This window comes from Trachurus japonicus, chromosome 23 (assembly GCF_045865225.1).
Source record: "Trachurus japonicus isolate A0001 chromosome 23, Traja_1.0".
Lineage (NCBI taxonomy): Eukaryota > Metazoa > Chordata > Actinopteri > Carangiformes > Carangidae > Trachurus > Trachurus japonicus.
This window is the reverse complement of record NC_140929.1, coordinates 10,989,483-11,015,123: the sequence shown is the minus strand read 5'-3', so window position 1 is coordinate 11,015,123 and position 25,641 is coordinate 10,989,483. Positions and strand designations below refer to the sequence as shown.

Genomic DNA, 25,641 nt, shown 5'->3' with positions numbered 1-25,641 from the left:
GTCGCCATGTAGCCTATCTGTCCGTACATCTTATATCACTACTTGCCCTTGACATTATGATGTCATTTATTTAGTTACAGTGAATTCCTGATGCATCTTATTTTTGTAATGAATTAATTTAATACATGATGGTTTCGGATGTGCTGGCGGCTGAATTTTGAACCAGACTAGCTGTTTCTTTGTTTCTAGTCTTTGTGCTGACTATAAGCTAACTATTCCTTTCAAACTATCACCATACTCAATAAATGCTGGCTATTGTGGTGCTGTTTGTTATCCCTGTTGTTTCATAGATAATACTGCATTTCAGTGAAATGTTTCCTCTGATGTTATGTCAGGCAAAGCAGGGTGCCTCCACTATAAAAATATAGACAGTTCATAACAGTTTTCCAGCTGGTATGCCAAATCTTTGATGATTAAATCTCGAGCTCCGCTCAAACACAACCATGATTGTGTATTGCCCCTGCTCAGCTTGGCGCCATATTGTACATCTGGATTTGCTGGTGGTGCCACATCAACATTTAAATTAATAACTGCAGGAGTGAGAGACGTTCACGTACAGAGACAGGTGCTATGAGAGAAAACAGGAGAAATGTGTTGCATTTATCCTAGCACACCTGCCTCACATAGTCACACATGCTGCACCAGGTAAGGATCTAACTGGTACAGGTTGTTCCTCAGTGTTCCCTGTAAGGGGACATAAGGTGTCCTGGGCGTGGGGTGACGCTGTCCGGCTCTGTCTACATCACCGGGTAGTCCTTGACGTGACAGCTCGCCGACAGCCTCACGACGGTAGATCAACTAGGAAATGAGCTGAGAGGAGGAGGAGGAGGAGGAGGAGGAGGAGGTGATGACACGAAAAAGTGCTGACGAGGCGACCTGCTCTGTTGTCGCCTCGCCCGCTGTAATGAGAGACGGGGATGACGGCGCGGAGAATGAGGGGGAGTGAAAGAAGAAAGGAAAGACCGTGGTTGAGGTTTAGATTAGACAATGAGGAAGAAAGACGGAGGGACCGAGTGAGATTTAACAAAGTAGTCACTGGTAAAAGAGTTGTCATCTTTTTTTTTTAAGTGTGTGTGAAATGTGTACGTTTACGATAAAGACTTATATGAGGAAGGTGCATCTACTAAAGGCGTTAAGTGTTCATGACACTGAGATAATGGGCCCACCTACAGACTGTTGAATGCTGACAAAAAGAAAGCTCTCATGCCTTTTTTACTCCGTCATGCTTTTGTGCACAGTGTGCAGCCGTTACCATGACTTCAACTGTGTCTATGTGTGTGTGTGTTGATATGTGCGTGTGTGTTTTTTATGATGAGTCATCCAGGCTGTGTCATTCCTTGTCAGCCCCAGCCTTGTTTTGAAGAGGTGAAGTGTGGTCAGAATGAGTTATATCAGGCCAGCGGTGTCAGTCCAATACAGATTTTTCGCTTTTATTTTATACAGAACCATCCAGAGGCCTTCGAGTTGAAGATGCCTCTTGAAACCTTGGATAAAAAGAAAGTTAAAAGAGGCGGGGAATGGTATTAGTGACTCACAATCTCTCAAAGTTAATGTAGGTTCTCGTTCCGGAGCTTAGATTTGACCTTTTAATGTAAAGGAGATTACCGGGAAAGTGAAGTCAAATCTGTTATTGCACCTTTGTTGCAACCCAGGTGTCCTTCTCCTTCTCCACTCTTTCACTCCATTTGGTAACCATAAAACGCACCATTAGGTCGCTTCTACGGGAGCCCTCTAAGCCCATTTTTGAAATATACCTGCTTTGACATTGCCAACCGGTCTGGCCGCCTTCTTTTCTAAAGGCCTGTGATCACCTCCAAAGAGAGCCAATGTCAGAGGGAAAACATTAAATGTGAAGGTCCACACAGGCGTGGACGTGCTCTCACTCTGGAAGAAAAACCATTCACATTTCGCTGAGAGCTAATTGAATTTTCCCCTGCTCTTATCAGCCCTCATGATGGGATAACATCTCACCACTTTCTGGTAGAGAGTCAGTGGAAACACAACGCCCGTTACTGCCTGGCTTAACTTTATTTTTTTTGCTATAGAGTGAACACAGGGAAACATTTTTTCCCTCCCAGCCCTCCCTTGAAAGCAATTTCACCGATGAAGGGAGAGTGATTTGGAGTCCTATATGAGTGTGTGTGTGTATCTGAGAACAGTGACAGATAATGGAGGACGTGCCAAAGAGTGAATAGTGCTCCTGATGGCAGACCATGCCTCTCCAGCCTCAGCTCCATCGTTACAATAAACAGCCTCCTCTCTGTATCACAGAGCGCTGGTGACAAATAAATGCCGCTGGAAGGAGAGTAAATAAATCCCCAAAATAAACGCCTGTGCATATAATCTTGAGACTGTCTTCTGGAGAGAAACTGACAGCCGTATTTGTTTGTTCAAGCAGTTTAAAAATGACTTGTGTCTTACATTCACTGCCAAGGTTGGTGGAAGTGTGATGTTCTTATAGTTAAGTGAAATAAAAGGCTTAGGGAGCTTATATGTTTGATTGATCGCTGGTAGAGAGACTGGGCTTTGCATCCTGTTGTTTACCAGCTGTTGTTGAAATTGCTTTACTTCCACCAGAGGACTTTGGTTTTTGAATTTGTAGGAGTGGGCGATCTGGCCTGAAGATGATATGACATATGAAGGGGGACCAGGACCAATCCCTAATGACTCACTTGGTCATAAAGGTCGTCATAGCGGGCATATGATAATCCTTTAGGGCAGAACCTCAATCGACTATCTCAATCAACCATCTGCGTCCTGTGTCCACTCCAATTTTATTGTGGAAGTCCTGACTGGAAGTTGTGATTTGTATCTTTCCGCCACTTTGATGTTTGTCTGCTAACCACTACACTTTGCCCACATCGCTGTGGTCTCTTTTATTTTATTTTTTACAAATTGTGTCACAACCAACCTCATTTTCTGTTTAGTACATACTGTATGAACGGATGCTGTTATTTATTAATGATGTGGTTCATGTACTTCTTTTGATTTGAAAGTTTGAAAGTTTAGTGGATGCTTACCAGCTAGCCCGGCACGTCCCACCACGGGTTGCGGACTATCTTTCTCCTCAAACACTGCAAATTCACCATTAGCGATTGAACCGTTGAAATGAATGATCTAAATATAGCACCTTTAATGATTCCTTCTCTGTGAATCATCTGAAAAGCCGATCATTTGCCAAAGTAAGATCGTCAATGATATAAGATCGTCACCTCACTCACCTCTGCTCAAAGGACTAATCTGACATTTCATACTCCAAGCCAAATGGGAAAGCTGGCAATGCCACATTGACGACAAGACTTAAAATATACATAGATACAGTGACAGGGTAGATTTACCTTCACCTGCCTGTAGTTTCAAATTTATCACACAGAGATAAGAGCAGAGAGCAACCCTCTCTGCAAGAAAGCCAACTTTCCACAATATTTCCTTTAACAAGTGCTGCAGTTCAGTTCAGTCAGGATACACACACACACATACACTTTAGGTCGGCATTGTAGCTCGTTTTGTTTGTTTTTTTCTCTTGAACAAATCCAGTAAGCTCGTTGCAGACCGTCCTTGAGCTCAACAATCCCCCATAAAGCCTGAGCTACACAACATTTGTGTTCATTTGGTGAACATGAACACTCACAGTGTTTTATAATAGGAGGCTATAGAAGGAGGTGGTTAATTAAATCTTAATTTGCTGCAGTAAGGTTTGTGGAAATAAAATGAGCTGCAAATGTTTATATAACCCTTACCCACCTTATGTTAGTGTATACATGATTGGTCGGTATATGGTCCATGAGACTATAAAACATCTGCCATATACCTGCATGAACAACTATATTTGTCTCACCTTGGTGTGAGAACATACTGTAATTTTCACGTTTACCATTATTACTTACGTTATAACTTTTACAGAGGGAAAAAGGCGATAAATTATTGAGGATGTCATATCACAAAAGTCAGTGCTGTTGATGTATATTGTATTTGGCTTAATGCAGCTGCCTGTTTGCAGTATAAAGCAGTCAACAACTTGTAGTTTGTCAAATGTCTGCTTGTTTGTCTTATGGTCTTTCTTGCCGCATTATTGTTTGACAAGTCTTGAGCCCCCACGATGTTTGGCAGTGCCAAGTATCCTGCTGTGCTGCCTCCGTGTGTGAGAGTGTGTGTATGTGTTTACGAGTGATACACTAAAGAGCTTACAATGTGTTTTTATCAGATGCCAAATGTGCTGCCTTGTCCCTTTATCTCTTCTTCAAACACGGATCAAACGGATCATCCTGTATGTACAGGAGAGCTTTCACCCTCACACTGTTATGTATACTTCTTCCTTCACTGACAGAAGAGTGTGTGTGTGTGTGTGTGTGTGTGAGCTCATCAGCATGCTTTTAAGGTTGTTGAAGGTGAAATGCGGTGTAGGACGGTGGATTGATGCACCATGCTGCAGGTTTTACCTTGAGTATCACAGAATACATTTTTTCATGAAGCATTTTATTTCAGGATAGACAAATTGTTTTTTTGCTAACTCCCTTTTTTATCACTGTTTGCTGCATCCACTAATTGATCATGAAAACACAAGTAATCAAACTGTAATATTTATTGCCACAACTGCATAAATTCCTCAAAGGAGACAATTTATATCTGACCTTTTCTTGGTCGGCTTTGTGCTGTGTAATAAACAACCTCTTTGTAAAGTAGAGAAAGAGGTGAATACTGCAATTAATTAAGTTACAACGCATCTACAGACCAGAGGATTCAAGCCTGGGCTTAATAATAGGGAGAGACTTAAAGCTGACACTGATCAATATTTGTACAGTCATATTAATAAGTCAAATGATGATATGTTAAGTTAACGATGGTAAACATGATGGTGTTTTAGCGTTTTTCATCTCATAATTGTGTGTTGTTTTTTTGTTTGGACTCTTGTTTAAAGCTTTCATCTTGTACGCTACCTGCTCAGCATTAAACAATGACTGGACAAAATTAATGGCTAGATGGAGACTACAATGGAGCTTTTAGTTGCTAAAAAGCCAAATATTTCCCTCAGGAGTTGGGCAGAAATTTGCCGGTAAATTATGTTAACCTGTGAGTTTTCTGGATATATAAGTAAAAAAGTGTTTGCCATATTGAAATGGCATCCGTCACTTGTTGCACCCCCAATTGGCCAATTATTTCAATCAAGTTTTAATACATCCTCTTTGTTGTCTTTTCTCCTGTTAGTGTTATATCGAACCCATATTGCAGCTGTTGAAGCTGGAAAATAGTCAATCAATCCACTGTTACAGGAATAAACTATCATTGTTACAGTCAGGAGTTGGTTTCTCTTAAAATCTGTCCATATCCACAAGTACATCCCTGCACCGTCAGTATTTCAGCCTTCACATCATTTCTGAATCATTCTGGAAATTGATGTATTTACATCCCCTGCTCTTGCCTGTCCTCTGTTTGTTTTGGATATTATCTCTGACAATCTGTTTCAGTGCTGTATTGATAATCCTCTCAGAACTCATCTTTATCCTCCATAAAGCAAAGTCATTCCTCAACACCAGGGAAATTTCTCACTTGCAGTAGCCTATCTTGCTTGGTGCTAATATTTCTGCTGTGGCGCCAGCTTCATTTTCATTTTCCACGACACGTCTGTGAGCCTTTCTGTTCTATTTGTGAATCTGTCTTTTCTGCAGCCTTCATCCTCCCCACCCACTCTGAAATATTACCGTACTGTAAGTTCATGGATATTGTTAAGCAACTTTCAGCTCCCAACATAAATTTGGACGTTCATTCCCTCACTCGCCTCCTGGATGTAATGAAAGTCTGGATTTATCTCCATGTCAGGAGCTGCCTCTGATTCCCCTGAGTGAGCTGACAGCTTTCTGCCATTCCTATAGTCAGTCAATGGTATTTGTCTTCTGTCAACCAGACCATGTAATTTACCCTTCATTGCTTTGCACTTGTGTCCTTCCATCTTTTCATCCTGGCAAAGGTTAATTCCTCCTGTGTTTACTCTTTATCTGTTGTCTGTCCTTCACCACCGCCATATTTGCTCAGCTTTTTTCCCCTCCGTAAACCTCCAAGTCTGTTAGCTACTGGTGATGCCTTTTTAAGCCCCCTGTGTGGCCAATAGTAATTTTCTCTTAAGTAAAAAATATAAGCTAGCCTGCCTACTTTTAAAAGATTTTTACAAACTGGATATATGCCAGGATTCATTAAAAAAAAAGAAAGAAAAGTCTAAAGCTAACGAAGGTTATTCAGTCATGGATTTTTAGCTTCACCATAAGCAACATGTTACTGTAGCAGCTTAAACTTGTAAAATCGCTAGTTAGCATTATCCTTCCCACCAACAAAGTCTGTGGTGGTTGGCTCTAAAGTTTCTTTGTTTACTGTTTTTAAATGCTAAAACTATGGTTTAAACTATAAATAGTAGGCTAAGCTAGTTAGCTGGAAAAGCATTGTCCAGCTAGCTATTGTTTGTTTCGCAAACAACCACACAGTCCTTTACACTGTTGCTCTTGCTGGTTTTAAAAGTGAGAAGTAAAACAACAGCAAAAACCAAAAAACAGTAAGACAAACAAAGAAACAATCTCTTCCGATCCTGAGTAAATGGCTCTGAGGGGTTTAACAGTCAGTACATATTCTCCGCTATTTATTTGATTTTTGAATTTCATAGACTTCGAATGGAGCCTTTGCTTCCTATAATATTCTTAAGCAGTCAAGCTGAATTAAAATGGCTTACATAAACACTTGATCAGAATAAACTTGCTAATTCCAAGAGGAATTTCATTACATTTGAAAGTGTAATATCTAGCCTATCTGTTCATGCTCACCCACATGATTCAAAGTCGCTCCTGGGAGATTTCAGATCACGGTGAGTGCCGTGGGTGGCTCGTCATCTTTCATTTAATATGGGTATGAGTAAAGAAAGAGTCATTTGAGTAGAAAGCACTGAAGCGTCTGTAGTTAAGGGTTTAGTCTTCGTCAAAGCTGACTGTGGGGCATGTACCACCCCAACAAAGATTGTTTATCTAAAGAATTGGATTTGGGAATATGGAATTTTGAATCTAGGCTAAATTCTTTTAGGGGAATGACATCACTCTTCTTCCTCTTCTTGTATGTGCACTTCCCGTCTTTTAAGGTGAAATACAGATGCCTATTACTCCTGTAACTTCTCATAAGTGAGCTCAAGTTTGCAGTTAACTCACCTCGTCATTTCACAGCAGTATAGCTTTTCCACCTCTTTTGTTGCGCTTAAATGTTTCTAACCTTCTTGAATGTGAAGCCAGCACCAGACCTGGGCCTGCCAAAGTGGGGCTGACAACCTGCACCTTGATCATAACCACTGTGCAGTGAATTACAATGAATCAGGTACCATAGCGGCTGACACTTATATCATATTATCCCCTTTTCCCCTCTGCAGAGTAACACAGCGGTGGCAGGGACCACTATTTCTTTCTGTCTCTTAAACTCACTTAGACACATGGCAATGTGCCATTACCTCTGCAATGTCAACTTTCATTATCACATTCAGCATAAGGTATAAAAGACTTGTGGTGTCCTCTTTTCAGCACGAATATCAAGGCCGAAAAAAGATGTCTCTTTTGGTAATTGCAGTTTCTTAGTTATATTTGAAATTTATAGCAAGTTACCAAATGGAGCAGTTGAATAAATGTTCTCTGTGTGCATAATAGCTTGATAGGCTTTACATTTTTTTTGTCTCATACCTTTTGTTTATTTCAAAAATAGGGAGTCTTTCATCAGATGTGTGTTCTGTGTTACTTTAAAGAACAAAATTTAAACGAGATTTGTGCGTCAGGAAACTGCCTGAGGATATTTTCAAATATGTGAAAAAGGAAGTAAGCCAAATAAGGAAGAAATACAGTTATTTCCCCCTGATGGGCCATATAATAGGCAATTAGCTTGTGAAATCATCAGGGTAGGAGGACGGCTCAATTGTTTGTTCCACTCACAACAAGGCGAAGCAGCAGCTGAATCCTTTCTCCAGGCATTGTTGTTCTTGAACACACCCTTTCTTTTCTCCCTCTCTTGTCAGGCGCCCATAAAAAGCTGCTTTTGCCACGAGGTATAAAAATAGCATTGTGATTCTTATGTGTAAGAAGATGCGAATAAGAAGCAGCGGAGTAAGCATGAAAGGACAATGACAATCTAATGCAGGCTTTAGGTATTGGACACAGACACACTGTACTGTACGTGGCAATGTGAGGTTGACCTCAGCAGGAAATACTGAGGAAAAACAACTGCTACCAAGTCTGCTTTCCAGATTTTCAATTCAGGCTTTCATATGAAGTTAATGGGCTCTAGTTTCGTCGACCAGGTGAAGTCTGTGATCAGCGCAGCTTCGCCACGCCAACGGGGTGGGGCAGTCAGACTTAGACCGGCGCAATCCCTCCCCTCGTCCCTCCCACCGGCGCAAACGGCAAAGAGGGAGGAGAGAGGGCGGGAGGGAGACAGGAGGAGGAGAGAAAGGCGTGGAGTGGGTTTGACACAGCCGAGTCAGATCTTCACCAATCAAAGGAGCTCCTCTCCTCACCTTTAACTGCGCGGGGTGATGCGCGCTGCAAGTTTGTCATTTTATACTTGGACATGGACGGAGGAAACAGCGACGCCAGAGGCCGAACCTCTCCCAGGAGGAAACAGCTGTTTTGGTCCGGAGGTCCGAGCTCAGAGTGACCAATAATGAGTTTACTAATATACTTAACCAGGATTGATCTGATACACTGAGAACCCCTATACGCAATCTAAGAAACAACAACTAATAAACTAATAAAGAAACTCACATTTATTCAAACTCTGTGTATAAGATGAGAGGTGTAGGCTACACTAATCACAACATAAACACACGCCATGTAAAGGACACGCTCTCTCTCTCTCCCTCTCTCTCTCTCTCCCTCTCTCTCTCTCTCTGTCCTCCTCTCTCTCTCTCTGTCCGTCTCTTTTTTTCTCTTTTTTTTCTGTGATAGAGATGCTGAGTATACTGTAGTAGGCTATATACTGACTATCTGATACCGAGGCTGTTGTGGTGGGCTAAGAGAGATGATGATTTGTGTTTTGTTTTTCATTACGGCTGCGTGATGCGGTCGCTCTCCGCTCATGAATTAATAAGTAAATAAATAAATACAGCGATCATCACAAGGGCAGAGTGGTATCTCAACACGGCAGCGACATGCAGTCATAAACCCTCAGTCCTACTTGGGACATCCACAGCTGCTTTTCAGTGCCAGTTCGTCCCTGCTGTGTTAATTCAGGTGGAGTTTCCATTGCGCGTGCCACAGCCTTTGATCTCTGCTTTGATCTGACGTCAGATGTGACGGGACAATCTATATAGATATAAATTCACGTGTTGATTCCGTTAGTTGCATTAAATAGTGGTTATTGTGGATATTTATTGCATTGAAATGTGTCTGGAACTGTGGAGATCTGCCTGTGAGGTCTTGGTGACGTGTGTGCACTGCAGGTCAGTCAGCCAAACTTCCACTGCACCTGCTGCGCTTCGCGCTGCGCTGAGAGTAGACCTGGTTGGAGGTGGCGAGCTTTCAGCGCAACCTCGGCGGGACATTTTCGGACGAAACTTCCACTGCACCAAGCTGAATCTGTGACACCTCCCCCTGCTGCGCGGCCACGCCTATCTCAGCGCAGCGCGATCTGCCAATCTTCCAATCTGACTTTGCGCTAGGCTGCGCTGGTCGAAACTTGCATTAGACCGGCTGCGCTACCTTGCGCCACCTGCGCTGCGCCAGCAAACTAGGGCCCAATGTCTTACTACTGCAGACTGCTGCAGCTGTGACAGATGAGCTGTCACTAAATCTTTTGCATGCCGAGCGCTCCATGGTGAACTCTTCCTCATCCTTTGAACTTGAGTTCAATGACTGGAAATCCTCCCCAAGTTATGGAAAGAAAAAGAAAAAAAAGTGCTGCCAAGAAACTCAAGATGTACAGCACGTCCAGCAGCCAATCACATCGGCAGGAAGGGTGCGTTTGAAAGTGTACTCAAGGAGACAGAACAGATGACACTTTAGATTATCATATTTGGATGTCAAGGCTATGCTCTAACAAACAACAAGGAAAAACACACACTTGAGTGCTGTTTTCAACCTGATGTGGCTCCAAACTGAAATATATCTCAACACCTGCACAGACAGTCATGGTCCTACTACTGTAATATATCCCCTTGACTTTTCTCTCCAGCTCTTGGATGGATTATCATGATATTTCATACAGGAATATGCATTCTCATCATTGTCCCCTTGACCTTTCATTTAGCACCATCACTAGGCTTTTTTTTAATTTTTTTTTTTACTGTGCATTAAAATTGGTGAAGTCTCCATAAGGACTTGGACTATATAGCCAAGATTTGACTTGGCCGAATTGGAAACAGCAATGTAAGTGAATGTGATCCAGGTGGATCTGCAAAATACATTTGAAAAGGTTGAGTCAAAATAGTTGTATTTAAACATTTCTGAGGTTTATACCCACCAGACAGAATGAATACACAGAATGACATTGTGTCTGTTATTTACCATCCCTGCACTCGTCAACCCATATGTCTACGATGCAATTTCCCCCTTCTCTCTCTCTCTCTCTCTTTCTGCCTCTTGCTGTGTCTCTCTCTCCATTTTACCCACATCCTGGGGCAACAGCTTTTGAAGAGATTCAATTTGAAATCCTGTCTTGCATATTTCACAAGCCCAACCTGTTTTGCTACTCTCTGCTCTGTTGTTGCTTTAAAGATGTTTCATTGACATTGCATGGGAATGCCTCGCGGTTACGCTGCTCTGTGTGTGTATATACCTGCTATACTGTATGTGCAAGCAGTTTGTCCCTGAACCCTTTTGGGTGAGCATCCCTCGTTCAATCTTAAAATTCAACACGATAAAAAGCTACTCCTTTTACAGCAGGAGGCCAGAAACCGTTTCTGCCGCATCTTGTTTTGTAGTCTGACCTCACACTGAACCTGCTTCACCCTGCGATGCCGGTCCCTGGCCTTTCATAAAAGAAGCAAGTGCTGCATGGGATTTTAACAAGAGCCTAGAGCCGATTCTCTGCTTTTCAGAGACATAAACCGGCCGACATTGATCTCAGTCCTCTTCAGTCGACTCCCGGTACTCAGGATATATAGATTAAATATACAGAATTACAAACTGCTCCTCTTTCAACACAGGTTTCTTCTCCTCTCTTTGCCTGCGCCTTAAGTAGTGTTATTTATGAACTATGTGGTCCTGCCCAAGTGAGCGCCGTATTGATTGGCATCTCCATAACCGATCCATCATCTCAAGGATTGATCACGCGAGGCGAGCAGAAAGCACAAAGAGGATGCCACCCACCATGCATCACTTCATGTCCACTCAAGGTGAATTTCACAGCACAGAGGCGGCCATGTTTGGTATTCTCATTCCTCCAGAGGAGGGATTTTTCCATTTCCGACCATTTCACATTAATAACTTTTATGATTGTTTCAAAGTGACCTTTCCCCTTGTTTGCTGTAAGTCAAATCTAGCGCCGAAGCTTTATGTTTGCTTTTTGAAAATAGCACATACAGTCGACCATGTGACTCATCCATCGCCCGACTCATGATTTAAACATGTCATGGTTATATTTGCCAACCACTCCACATTGAAGCTTCTGCCGACGTGGCCGAAGAGTGTGCTGCTGTGTGGCTCTCTGGAGATTATGCAACATGCGCCAAGCATGTGAAATGGTTCCTCCGTCCCTCTCTGGATGTTATTGTCTTGCTTTTAAACAAAAGGACGGCTCCTACGGGAGTGATTGCGCTGCGTATGTGTGTGTGAGCTTAACTGATATGCGTTTCTATTTGACCTTGATCATGGAAAACAGAGACTCAAAGACAGAACATATGGCTTTTCATCCGTTGATGAAGGGAGGCTCAGATGGATGTGTTTGATCCCACAGAGATAGTGCGCTATTTAATTTATATTTTAGCCTTTTATTCCACAGCTATGGATAATTATTCTTCTGTTCTTTGCAGTTATTGTCTCAACCAAAGGAAGGAAGAACTTTGGAGACCACACATGACTCTTTAGTATAAAAATGGATTTATCTTAAATTATTTATGAAGTTCCTCTCAATGCATGTTTTAGACGATGTAAAAACACAGTTACACAGTTACTGAGTAATTTGAAACAAGTTGAACAACAAGCTCATAGACCAGCAGGTTGTGGTGACCGATGTTAGGCGACATCTAGTGGCCGTAGCCTACGTATGACAGGGGCAGAGGGAGGAGTCAGGTGATATCGCATAAAGAGCACAGGGTCCATGTTAGAGTTGGAGTGTGGACAAGGGACAGTGGTGTTTCAGAAACTAGTAGTAATTTGTTGTCATCATTTGTTTTGTTCAGGAGACTTTGACAAAGTAAATAATATAGTAACCATGACAACAGAGAGTGTAAATTGTTGAGGAAGTAGCCTACTTATTTTAGCTGGGATCGTAATCTTTTCCTAAACCCTGACCAAGTCGTTTTCTGCCTTAACCAGCTCTACATTCCAGCACTCGTGCTACAGTGGGTGTCGTTGGGTCATATGAGAGGGTTGAAAGAAACAACATAGGCCTACAGTATATTGTTGTTGAGATTGGTTCCTCAGGTCATATGATGTCTGAATCAGTGTTTATGAGGGTGTCATTGCTTCTCTGCAGCTCTAGGGTGGAAACAATCAATCGCAGTGTTGAGCTCTAATTTTGCTCTTGTATATAAAAACAACAACATATGGACGAGACGTGAGGTCTTTCAGAAAGCTAAGTTTAGTTTGCAGTCAGTTTGTTAGTAATCTGCAAAAGGTGTGTGGGTGTGTGATCAGGCACAGGCACAAGAAAACTAAAAATAAATCAAAGTCCGAAGCGAAACCACGAGCCGACCGAGCGAGGAGCGAGACCGACTGCCCAGGCGCCTTTTATTCATCCAACCAAGTCGGCGCACCGGCCGTGTGCCTGTCACCCTTCACGCTCTTCCTCATCTGCTCATCCCCACTGCGACACACCTCTCCCAACTATACACACAGCTATACCACACCTCCTTCCAGCAGGCAGCTCTCCACACTCGGGGTCTCTCGCTGCAGTTCTGACCCCCTACCGCCGTTGTGATGTGTTTAAGAAAGTGACACAAAACAAGTAGAGGAGTGTCCCCTTCGTGGACTACAGTAAATACATGTTCAGTGAGGAGGTTAACAAGCGGTGAGGTCACAGATTAGACTGACATAGAGAGAGAGACAGAGAGAGAGAGAGGGAATTATTGTGTGCAGTCTTTTTGATCGCTAACAATGAAGAAAAATGACTCAAATTGACCCGGTGATTAGAGGGAGCTGGTCTTTTTGATGCTAATTTGCTCAGGGCTGACATTGTGCATTTTAATAGCTGGTGTGTCTTTATCAGGGGTGAGAAGTTTTTTAAATGAACTGGAATGAAAACGATTTGCAGCCTGAAAAAGAAACGGCGACAGTGCAGAAGTGAACTTTGTGTCACTGTCAGGGGGGGCAGCTGAGTTTCTTATTGTAGAGGGATTTTTTTTTTGTCGTGGCTTGGAAACTGAGTAAGATTGAAGCGAAGTGACAATAATGCAGAATCAAACACATATTCAAAACCTCCATTTACAATCTGACATCTTTTTTTTCTTCTTTTCCTCCGTGGTCCCTCTCACATCAGTCTGAATCCTCTGGATGCATCAGTTTGCTTCTGCTTGCGGAGACTGAGATGAATTTCAAACACACTCCACAGCGATATATCCAGCGAAACCTACCTCCATATATTACCCTCTCCATGCATTGGAAGAAGGAAATATGCTTATTTATGCAGAAGCTTCTGCTCTTCAGCCTGCCCTTGTGTTCTGCCTGATGAACTGATTAATTCTCTATGAGAAACAGATATAGAGGAGGCGGGGAAGGAAGAAGGATTTAGCGTCGTAAGTGACAAGGCGACTGATTCCTGCTTAGTTTAGAGGAGGAATTATTTTTAGAGGCAGAAAATAGAGGAGAAAGTGACAGAAACGCTTCTCAGTTACAAATATTTCATATATTTCTATATGGGAAAAACGTGTTTAACATTGAAAGCATCCAGCGAGCGGCTTCTTCGGGGATTCTCATTGACTGTGACTTCTGCTGATGCAGTTCTCCTCACATAATGCCCTCTTCAGCAACTCCTTGGCTGCGGTCCACCAGAGGGCCGACCCTGTGAACCCCACCGGTCGCCCACCCCCGATATCTCATCACCGCTGCTGCTGCACACCTCCAGAGAGTGATGATGCAGCAAAAATCCACCCCATCAAGGTGAATGAAAGTCGAAACGCAAAGGCCCCACGGTGCTCTTATAGCACACCATCACTGGATCCTCCTCTGTAAAGATAAAGATAGCCCCCCTTGGTGTTTGATCTCCCAATCGCCAAACACCTCACATCTGAGACTGCATGTTTTTATTAGTATTTTTTTACCCTCACTCATGGAATTGCCACAAGATATAGTCGTGATTCTTTTATTTTAAAGTTTTAGCGTTCTGACAAATAACCAGAATGCTGGTAAATGTTAAAACCACATCAAAACATCCTGTTGGAAACCTGTGGGTGACAGCAGCGATGTTTTCTGCTGCTCTTTGATGCTTAATGCCAGACGAACTGAATGACGTCTTTGTCAGATGTCGGTGCCACTGCCCCGCTGCGCCCTCTCCGCATCAGAAGTCACGGATGAGAATGAGGAGAATTCACACGTCTCCAAAACGCTACTCCTTGATGTTTTTTTGGTTTTTTTGTTATTGTTGCAGAGACTCAAAAAACTGCTTCTAAGTCACACTGGAGGCTTTTTGCACAGAGAAACGAAGATGATCACAAGGCCAGGAGAACTGAGGACGCAGATCCTCGGAAAAAAATGAATTCTTTAAATGATTATTGTCTTTTTCTTTTCTTTTTTACCTTTTCCGTTGGTGCCGTCATAGTGTTTGATACAGGTGATTGGCAGTAGTTGGAGAAAATGACTTAAAACTTCACTTATTCTCCACTTTTTGCTTTTCTTTTTGATACACCTACCTACTTCTACACCTCAGAGAGAAATATGGCACTTTTACCACACTTCATTGTTCTGACAGCTGGAATTACTGTAGTTACCTGTCTGATGTATTTTTTCTTTATCAAAAAACAAATTCACGTATTTTGTGAGAGATTTAGCTTGTGACCTTTTACAGCCTTGACTATTTTTGAATAGTTAGATTTAAACAGTTTTTTGCTGCTCTGAGATAAATCTATATTACACAAGAAGCAAATATAATAGAGTCCAAGAAAAAGAAAACCAATTTATGAAGCTGAACTTAGTTTTCCTTCGTTCTTATCATGTTTATCATTTCACACCCCATCAGATTTATCTTTGGACTCTTTGGAGGAGGTCCAACCATGAGGCTGGGAACCTCTGGAATAAAATACCAGCAAACTGAACCTAAAGTAATTTAAAGCAGCCTCACCTCGACAAGCAGCTGTGGAACGGCGAAACGCTGTCGACACATCGATGCATCAGTGTCAAGAATCTAACAATGTCATAAATAAGAATCACGCGGGGGCCGTTTTTCTGCAGAACAAGTGCTTTTTTATGCACATTTTGCTGATAAGGATTTTTTCCTTAATGAAGTATTCCTACATCATTGCATTGGTACTGTGCATATTCCAGCACACAGCGGAAGCAGATCGTAAACTGCACATGAACCCTCACTATATTCAGCACAAATACGCCGTAGCATGTATTACATCCCTGCAATGCTGCAAAATGACTCACATGATTCAAAGGCTGCATGTATGAAAATCATACTGCTGCAGGCAGAACGTGCCCTGAATCTGTTTAATATTAATATATGTTTTGCGTTGTGTTTTTATATTTGTACATAGTACTCTATTCATTGTAGCACAGGACCGGATTACAGTAATGCTGAACAAGCGGATGCTGGCTTTTGCTGGTATATTGCGAGTTGTTGTCCGGCTGACGCACAACATAAATAACACGCAGACCTGGACCCGTGTCACGCGGTGGTACCAGCTTGTTAGTAATCATGGCAGCGGGAGCAGGAGACGTCAGCGGGCTCTGTAATTATATTCTGGATGGAACGCGCGGAGGCCACTGTGCTCATCCATCTTCAAAACTGACGTATGGAAAAATGAGAGGAGAGAGAGAGAGGCAGCATCCCGGGCTTGTCTCCGCCTCGTCAGTCACCATGACACCTGGAACCGCTCAATCTCCTTACCTGGAGGACAGAGTGGCAGGAAGAGTGTGAGAGTCTGTGTGTGTGTGTGTGTGTGTGTGTGTGTGTGTGTTTGTCATAGAGAGCAGCTTGGACAGGAAGCTTGACAAAATGGATGAAAGGAATGAGGATGAGAGAAGTTGATATGCAGAGTTGCAGACTTGGAGGCTGAGCTGTTTCACACACATGCGCCACACGAGTATAAACACATAATTGTGTTAATTTTACATGCTGATTTACATATGCGTCCTCTTGCAAATGATCTCCTTTTATTTCAAGACCTTCTCCACAGGGTTTGTGTGTTTTTTTTTCTTTTTGTTCATTTAAATGACTTAAATCTAGGTGCATGTAGCCTATTGGATGCCAGATTATCTCTTACTAGAAGTGCTCCAGCAAAGTACAAATAGGAAAGACTACATTTGGATTCACAACAATGGGTGGAAGCATTGCGAAGCACAGATGGCTGCCTCCAGAACAACTCTCTCTCCCCTGAAAGAAGAAGTCGTCCTCTGTTTTTCCAGGCAGGTCTATTTTTTTCTCTCACAAGGAAAAAAAAAACTCACCTGCAGCTGAGTTTCGGAGCAGCAGACTTTATTTCTCTATTCATTATTCATTACTCATACAAGCTCTATTTTAGAAGTAGCAGACCCAGCTATATCCCTGCTAAAGATACTTTCTCAAGCTTATGTGCTGCCATGTGTGATGAAAATGAGAACTGAGCCTCCTGTGCAGGAAGGCGAAGCAGACGGGATTTGGCTGCGTGCAAATCTGTTTGAATCTTTTTTTTTTTTTTTTGCAGATTTATGTCTGTGTACGTGCACACTCTAGGCTGGAGCAGGGAATGAGGAGACATATGGACTGATACACACACTTTTATATAAGACGGCTCATTTTTAACTACAGCTACACACAGGGATGTAGAGGTTATAACTCCTCCTTCCCCCTTTGACTCTTTCCACTTGTCTCTGCAGCTTTGCTAAAATACACAGATTTCTTCTGTTTAGACTAAAAGTTTGTTGCCGCTGTGAAGCCTCCTCCTCCTCCTCCTCCTGTGGGGAGAATCATGCTGATTTTCTTCTGCAGCGCTCTGCATATGGCAGACTGAATGTCCTGATTTTATGCTCACTGACTCCAGTCTTATCACCATATCCAATAAGAGGGGAGGGAAAAAAAAACTCTTATCTTAATCTGGGTAATAACATGCCCAGCTGTTATCACAACCACTGTCAACTAGTGTGTAAACCTGGCTCGGATTCAAAGGATCTTTCAGGAAAATCTGCTGATACTTGTAATCGGCTGATACGATGCAATACGTGCGTATTAGCAGAACACCAGAGCAAATTGCGACAACGCCGGCGCAGAAACAGAAGCAGGATTTGGTTTTATATGTGAAAACTGAGAACGATTTATTGACGTAGACCTTAAAGGGATAGTTCAACATTTTGGCAAATTGGCCCATTGCCATAATCCCTATAGTCATAGCAGTAGGTTCGTTACCTTTAATTGTTGGTGCAAGCTATTTTTAGAACAGCGGAGCAGAGCCGTGAGCTGCTCAGAGCTACGCTACGGAGGCTCATGGGATCTCTTGGTTTCTCTCATCAAACTCATTAAATACACAATCCAACAACTCCAAAACGCTCTGGTGGACAAGTGGTGACCTGCACATTCACCACACTATAATAACAGAACGTTACCAGACAGAGTTGTTTTAGAGGTAAATTCATGCAAAACTGCTGATGCGCGTTGCCTTCAGGGACAGTTTTTCATCAAGCAGTCTCCGTATTTACCTCTAAAACAACTCTGTCTGGTAACGTTCTGTTATTATCTCATAGCGTGGTGAATGTGCAGGTCACAACTTGTCCACCAGAGCGTTTTGGAGTTGTTGGATTGTGTATTTGATGAGTTTGATGAGAGAAACCAAGAGATCCCATTAGCCTCCATAGCGTAGCTCTGAGCAGCTCACGGCTCTGCTCGGCCGTTCTAAAAATAGCTTGCACCGACAATTAAAAGTAACGAACCTAGTCCTAAAACTATAGGGATTATGTCAATGGGCCAATTTGCCAAAATGTTGAACTATCCCTTTAAAAACATTCCATTCTGCTTTTCAGATGTTTCAATAGCCTAGCAACACAAGGTTTCATAGAGCCTGCTGAGAGAAGTTCAAGCCCGGCTTACTCCGTCGCTCCTTAGTGTTAGTTTCAAAAAGTTACAGCGATGTTGAGCGTGGGAAAGATGTGATGGGAGGGAGGGAGGGAGGGGTGAGGGGGCTTCCAGATCTGGCAACCCAAAGTACAACCGTACAGCTCTGATAACATGGCTGTGGATGCTTAATCTTGCTCTTATGGCCGTCAGCTGACAAGTAGGAAAGGACATCATTGCAAGTGGTTTACAAGCTGCTGGTACAACTGCAGAAGACAAATGAAAGGATCAAGATGTTCTCAAACAGCTCACATTTGTTGTCTCTGCAGCTTTTGGGCAGCAGAGGATTTGGTGATTTCACATTTGTCTTGTGATGCCCTTGCCTCCCAGAAATCACACTTTTCATTGTAGGGCAATTTAACCAATACATGTTGTAGTTGAAAGATGAACAGACATATTTGCTCTCGTTTGTCACTGCCACATTATAATGGGATAAATATAAGAGGCATAGAAATAGATAGATGGAGATAAATGAGCCTGAAGCATCTTTCTTTCAGTAAAAACTGCAACAAAAGAAATAAAAAATTGGCGTTCAACTCTAACGTTCAAACACACAGCCATCCGCACACGTAGTGTAAAAGACAGAGACATTTGTATTAGTGCATGACCGTCCCCCATGTCTTTGTGTGTATGTGTGCGTGTGTGTGTCACTATGGGCTGTCAACTTTCTTGTTTTTTTTCTCCTCCACATTTTCTCTTCTGAAGATTTTGCTGAAATAAATAATCACTTTTTTTTCCTCTCGTACACTGTGGTTTTGTCAGCTGTTCTGTGCTGTGTATTTCCCTCGCTTTCATTGTCTGTCAGTGTCTAGACAGACAACAGAGACAGACAGAACAGAGCAGGTAGACAGGAGAACTGACCCTGCACACATCTGGTAGCAGAGTGAGTGGTTTCATACAAAAAAAAGAAAGAAAGAAAAAGGAAAGGGTCATCTTCTTACCACTAACCCAGGCAGCCTGGAGAAGAGGTCAGAGCTCACCACGGATGCAGCAGCAACCTCACTCTGCATTTTCTCCTCCTTTCTGCAGCGATGACCTTTCTCCACACTCGTCTATGGGGGAGGAAGGGAAGGGAGGAGAGGGGGAGCTGCAGAGTGAGGCCCAGTCACAGCCACAGCCAGAACCACAACCAGAACCAGAGCCAGAACCAGAGCCAGACCCAGAGCCTGAACCACAGCCCCAGCAACAGCAGCAAGAGGCTGAGCCACAGACTCAACCACCACAGCCACAGCCCCAGTCTGAGCCCCAACCACAGACTCAACCTCAGCCCCAGCCTGAAAGCAAACCTCAACCAGAGCCTGAACCCAAACCCCAGCCCGTGCCGGAGCCGGAGCCGGAGCCAGAGCCGGTGTTGGAGCCTCAGCTTGAGGCCGAGCTGGAACCAGAGCCTCAGCTTCAGCCTCAACCCCAAGTGGAGGCTCCGAGCGAGGAAGCAGCAGCGCAGGACGCTCCCGAAGCCCCCTCGCCTCGCGGAGAGGAGCAGACAGTTGGGGAGCAAGAGGGCGAACAGTCGGAAGAAGTTGTGGAGGCGAAGAGAAAGCAAGAGGGAGAGGAGGTGGCAGCTAAGGAGGAAGAGGAAGAGGAGGTGGAGGAGGAAGAGGAGGAAGGGGGAGGAGCTAAGGGAGGTGGTGCGGGGAGGAGAGCCAGTCTGCACCACACGGCCTCGCCCTTGAGGGTGCAGCGCAACGGGGCCGGCTCGCACTCCGCCACCTCCGACTATGAGCTCTCACTTGACCTCAAAAATAAGCAGGTAGGGTTGTGTTGGGGGACTGTGGGACGGGAGGAGGAGGGGGGGCGGGGGAGGAGGGAGGGGGGGTTATTGGTGTGTGGTTTGGATGAGGGGAGGGGGAGGAACTTGGCTTGTGTGTATTGTACGTCCTGTGGTCTGACATGTCTGTGATGTATAGATCTGTGTCTGAGGAGGAGGACGTTTGGTTTCGGAGGAAACACTGGTGATTGATCGATCGATGAGACGCTTATTTTTTTTTGTTTTGTTTTCGTCGTATTGATTCCTATTGGCTCTTTTGGACCACCCAAAACTGTATCTAATTCCTTTTCCTCATTAATCATAAACCAACCATTCTCATTGCCATGTCATCATCTCATCTCCATCCTCACCTGGGTTTGTCTTCCACCAAATTTGGATGGTGAAAGTTTTCTGAAACTCGATACAACTATCCCCTCAGGTGTTTTACCGCTCTGTTGTAACTCATGTACAATAGCTGTTGTTTTGGCAACGATGCAAACTCACACACACACACACATGTGGGTGAACACAATGTACAACGATCTTGCATTTTGTATCTGCATGAATGAAAATAATTTGTCTTTTCTTTGCTGCTATTTAAGCTCCTACCCCCCCTGGACAAAAGCATGTGACTGTATCTCCTCTCATCTTCCTATAGCCAGTTAAACTGACTCTGTCCTGAACTGGTGCATCCATGAACTGTGACTGTATTTGTACACGTGTCTCCATGTTCTCATGTCTGTGCTCTCATCGTCATTATCATCATCATGCTGTTCCATCAGGGGCTTTGGAAACCATCTTCATTATGTTGTCGTCTTCATTTCGAGAATCATCAAGAACATTCGCCATCCATTTCCATTACCATCCACTTAACCGACATTCTTCAGGCGCCGGAGCTTCGAGCAGGTAAGGCAGAAGAGATTTGGGTCCAACTCCGGGGGGGGATGCTGATGGCAAACTAAAAGATAAGAGATATTATCACTGTGAATAACATAATTGAAGTTAATTGATTTTAATAATGGAAATATGGTTTAAAGGGGGAACTGCACTGATGATGTTTACACCTTTTTTACATTTACACCAATTCATGTCTGTACAGATAGTTGTGTGGCTCTTAGTCTTTTCCAATCGGAAAGCAAAATAATGATGTGATGTCATCAGGGTCATCTCAGTTTTGGCTTAATAGCTAAAAGTTTGAACAAAAGTTTACCGCAGATATAGGGAAGCTTGATGAAAGTGCTTTTTTTTGGGAAGGCATGGGACATGGAATTATATTAAGTTGCATTGTGGCATTTGTGGCATCCGGTGTTTGTGGGACTAAAAGTACATCTTGGCCTCTGTGGCTTCAGTTTTCAGAGTTTTTTTATATTTAGTTTGTTATGAGTTTTCCAATTTTAAGAAAGAGCAATACTAAATCATTTAAGTCATGTTTCAAGCAGAGATATAAAACTTTCCAGTGTCTCAAATGGACGACTTCTCTGATTTGTATCATTGTAAATTGATTTGAATCTGAATTTGATTTTTTTGGACAAGACAAAACATTGACAGATGTCAGTCAGAGCTCACAAAACTTTTACTGTCATTAATCAACAATAGAACCATTAGTAGCAGCTGTTAATGTAATAATTGGAAATCATGCAGGTTTTTTTTCTTAATACCTCAATGCACAGGGATTAATTACTTTCTATATAAGGCACAAAAATGTTGCTGACCTACCTCCCTCAAGTCTCGACTTCCATTACCATCGCTGTACCTGTGGTGTGGCGCACTTGACCGCCCTTAATCAATAACCCAGAACAATCAGTAAACATAGTCACCCTACTGTTAAGTGTGTCTCAGCCGCAGGGCACCAACCAGACTGTGAAACTAAATTTATTCAGAGGTGACACAGTCAGGGTAATTTGGATTTTATCCTTCCGTGTCTATATTTGTTTAAAGTCAGTGAATGAGAAGAAAACATACAAATCTGCAGGATTAGCTGCAGAGGCATTACGGTGGATGTTTACTAGGATTCATCTTCCAAGCGGCAAAATCACAGAAATGTCTGCGTCTGAGTGAGATGGTTGCTTTATTTCACTCTGTCAGTGTCAGTTTCGCTCAGCTTTGACATTTCCTCATGCTTCACTTCCCCATTCGAAACTCAGACTTTCTTTCAACCCCAGCTCCTAACACGTGTCTCCCTCTCACCTCCATTCTCCCTCTTTTAATCTCACACCTAAAAGTTCCCCCTCTTTCACTATCTTCCTGTCAACGATGCCGGAGATACGCGATCAGCTAGATTGATCTTCTGTCTGTACAGCCGGGGATGCAGAGGCTTGATGGATCTGCAGATCAATGTCAGGGTAATTGGATCTGTAGGGCGATACCTTGATTGCTGGGGAAGAACCTCATGACGACGTATTTCAGCTTCAGCTTTAACTTGTGCACTCAACCTCCAGGAAGCCATTGCTTTTTATTCTGGTTTAAAATTAGATACTCATTAAATTTGAAATAATGTCTTCAATTAGAATGCTGATAAATCATTGCATTAACATTTTGTTCTTACGCCACAGGGAAATGTTGTACATCACATGAATATGTATTTCTATCTGTGCACATTCACAGCGAATCCACTGGCTGTGGCCTACTGTAAAAACAATGACATGTTAGTAGGTTGCTGACAATTGGCAGCCATGCCCCATCCTATGCGTAAAGGTAGTTTTTTTTGACTGTGGAAGTTATTCACAATTGTGTGAAATTGGAAATGATGCAGTCTTCAGGAAGTACTAAAATGAACATAGAGTATTGCTTCTGTCCTTTACTTTGGAGTAATGAAATCGAACAGGAATGACTCGCTAGATCATGATACTAAATTATCAATCATGATATCAGGGGAGATACATCATCCAACATCCAAAAGAAATGGTGCTATTAAAAGTATTAGCAGATTACGTGTTCTTTAAAGGTCCCTGGTTAGTCCTTTGTTGTAATACCATTCACAATATAACACTATATTTGTAACATTAAAGGTACCTTGTTAGGTTCCATATTAATCCTGTGGAAGTATCAAAGTGCTACGTCCACTAAGAAAACCCACACAGCTAAATGAAGCCTTAAAATCAGCCGTCAGGACTTCTGTAACTTTGTGATGTCACAACACTCAGTCCATCTTGAGCCACCAACCAGACATTATTGATTTGGTTTCTCTGAGTGTTCACATGCAATCAGCCAATCTAAACTCAGTCCAACTGCACTCAAAACTACAAATATATCTTCCTATTGATGTCACCAATTCAAATAAAACACAGGAAATGTGTATAATACAGGACTTTGAAGTAGGTTACATACTTGTGAATTTACATAATGCAGCATCATATTACATAAATTCCTATAGAACCAGCCATTGCCAATTTGCCAGTCTATAATAGACTACAATGATAGCATCATGATATCAATACACCAAAGTTTCCCTTTAATTGTGCATAAGTGATTCAGTGTTTCTCAGACTCATTTGCAATTTGCACTTTGATTTTCTGAGTCTATTTAAACTCTCTCAGCTGCAGCTCAAGGAACACATCACTGTGTGTTTTCCTTGTTTGTATAGCACTGACAAATTTGTTAAAAAGTTCTTAATCAAATTGAGCAGTATTGGAAAAGTAAGTAATTGATGCAGACTGCAAAGCCTTTTGTTTAGGATGATGAAGTGATAGGTGATGAGACCTGACTTTGAATGACTGCTCCTGCGTTGTAATTGCTGCTAATCTCTGCTTGAGTAATTTAAGTGCCCAGGAATCAAAAAAGCATTTATCTCCTCAAAGTGAAACATCCAACAGTGAAAAGTTGAATCTGGCAGCTTGTATTCACTCATAATTAACAGAAATGTTGCAAGTAACATGCAGCAAATACCAAACAAGGCCCGGTCTTTTCTGTTATACATAAAGAAATTTACTGTTTAGTAATTGGTCTCTGAAATTATGATGCAGTGGATGCAGTTCACTAGGTTGATGCTAGGTCCACTATCATTCTGATGAGACTGTGGTTTTTAGTTTGACCAAGATCAGTCCATATAATCCCGTGTTTTTCTAATCAGTTCTAACTTTATTCTGCGTCAGAATTTGTCTTGAAGTAATCACTGACCTTTTCTCGGTCACTGACTTTGGTCATGGATGTATCAGCTAAATGGATCTCCATCCTCTGATGACATCAAGTCCGTTGTTGTCATCCTCATTCTGTAATACAGTCAGCATTAGTGTCCCAGTTCTGCCGTTATATAATCATCTCATTAATCATGCAGATGTTTCTGTGCTGTAAGACACTGTGCATGAGCATGAAAGCTAATAATCGCAGCTTTGCATCTTGCCCCTTATTTTTCTGCAGCATGTGAGATCTGATAATCTGATGTTACTTACTTACGCACATCAGTCTTTTACTGCATTAAGAGTGAAACCACATGAATCAATGTTTTAGTTTTGATCTAATTATGAGGACAAATGAAGAGAGGGGGTAGTGTATAACCGCAATATGGCTGCAGTGTGTACATCTAACATATGTTGTCCCTGTGGCAGTTATTTTCTGTCGTACTGTTTTACTCGAAAGTAAGAAATATTATAATTTCAAAAATACAAGCTAAAGCTAGCATAGCATAGTTCTAACACTGGAAACAGCTAGACTAAAGCTAGCCATTAAACTTAGCTTTTTTCCTTTTTTTTTCTATTTTACTTATCAACTTAATCTGCTATTTTAAATGATATTTAAATAGCCTACATTCAAATTTGTTTCCCATACTTATTCTGGACTTATATTGTCACTAGCTGGAATGGTGAAATGAAATACTTAGACACACATGTACTACAAGGTCATTGTAGTACATGTAGTACTACATCCATCGATTTGAAGCTCGAAACCTGCAGGTATTAAAGGGATAGTTCAACATTTTGGCAAATTGGCCCATTGCCATAATTGCTATAGTCATAGCAGTAGGTTCGTTACCTTTAATTGTAGGTGTAAGCTATTTTTAGTACAGCGGAGCGCAGCAGCTGGCTGCTCAGAGCTACGCTATGGAGGCTAAGGGAATTTCTTGGTTTCCCTCATTAAACTCATCAAATACAAAATCCCAAAACTCCACAGCGCTTTTGTAGACAAGTTGTGAGCTGCACAACCACCACGCTATGAGATAATGACGGAACGATACGAAACGGAGCCGTTTTCGAGGTAAATTCATACAAAAACCGCTGATGCGCGTTGCGTTCAGGGACAGTTTTTCAGCAAGCAGTCTCCGTATTTACCCTGTATTTACCTCGAAAACGGCTCCGTTTCGTATCGTTCCGTCATTATCTCATAGCGTGGTGGTTGTGCAGGTCACAACTTGTCTACAAAAGCGCTGTGGAGTTTTGGGATGTTGAATTTGATGAGTTTAATGAGGGAAACCAAGAAATTCCCTTAGCCTCCATAGCGTAGCTCTGAGCAGCCAGCTGCTGCGCTCCGCCGTACTGAAAATAGCTTAC

General features: G+C 42.5%; 1 protein-coding gene across 2 annotated transcripts in view; it reads left to right on the top strand.

The window, feature by feature from the left end:
* The window catches only part of iqsec3a (IQ motif and Sec7 domain ArfGEF 3a), a 143,243-nt gene that overhangs the window by 31,160 nt on the left and 86,442 nt on the right, over positions 1 to 25,641 (top strand). For both annotated transcript variants that reach the window (XM_085769589.1, XM_085769588.1), the window contains exon 3: positions 19,441 to 20,161. In XM_085769589.1, the coding sequence (XP_085625715.1) occupies positions 19,441 to 20,161 (721 nt within the window). The remainder of the gene's footprint in view (positions 1 to 19,440; positions 20,162 to 25,641) is intronic.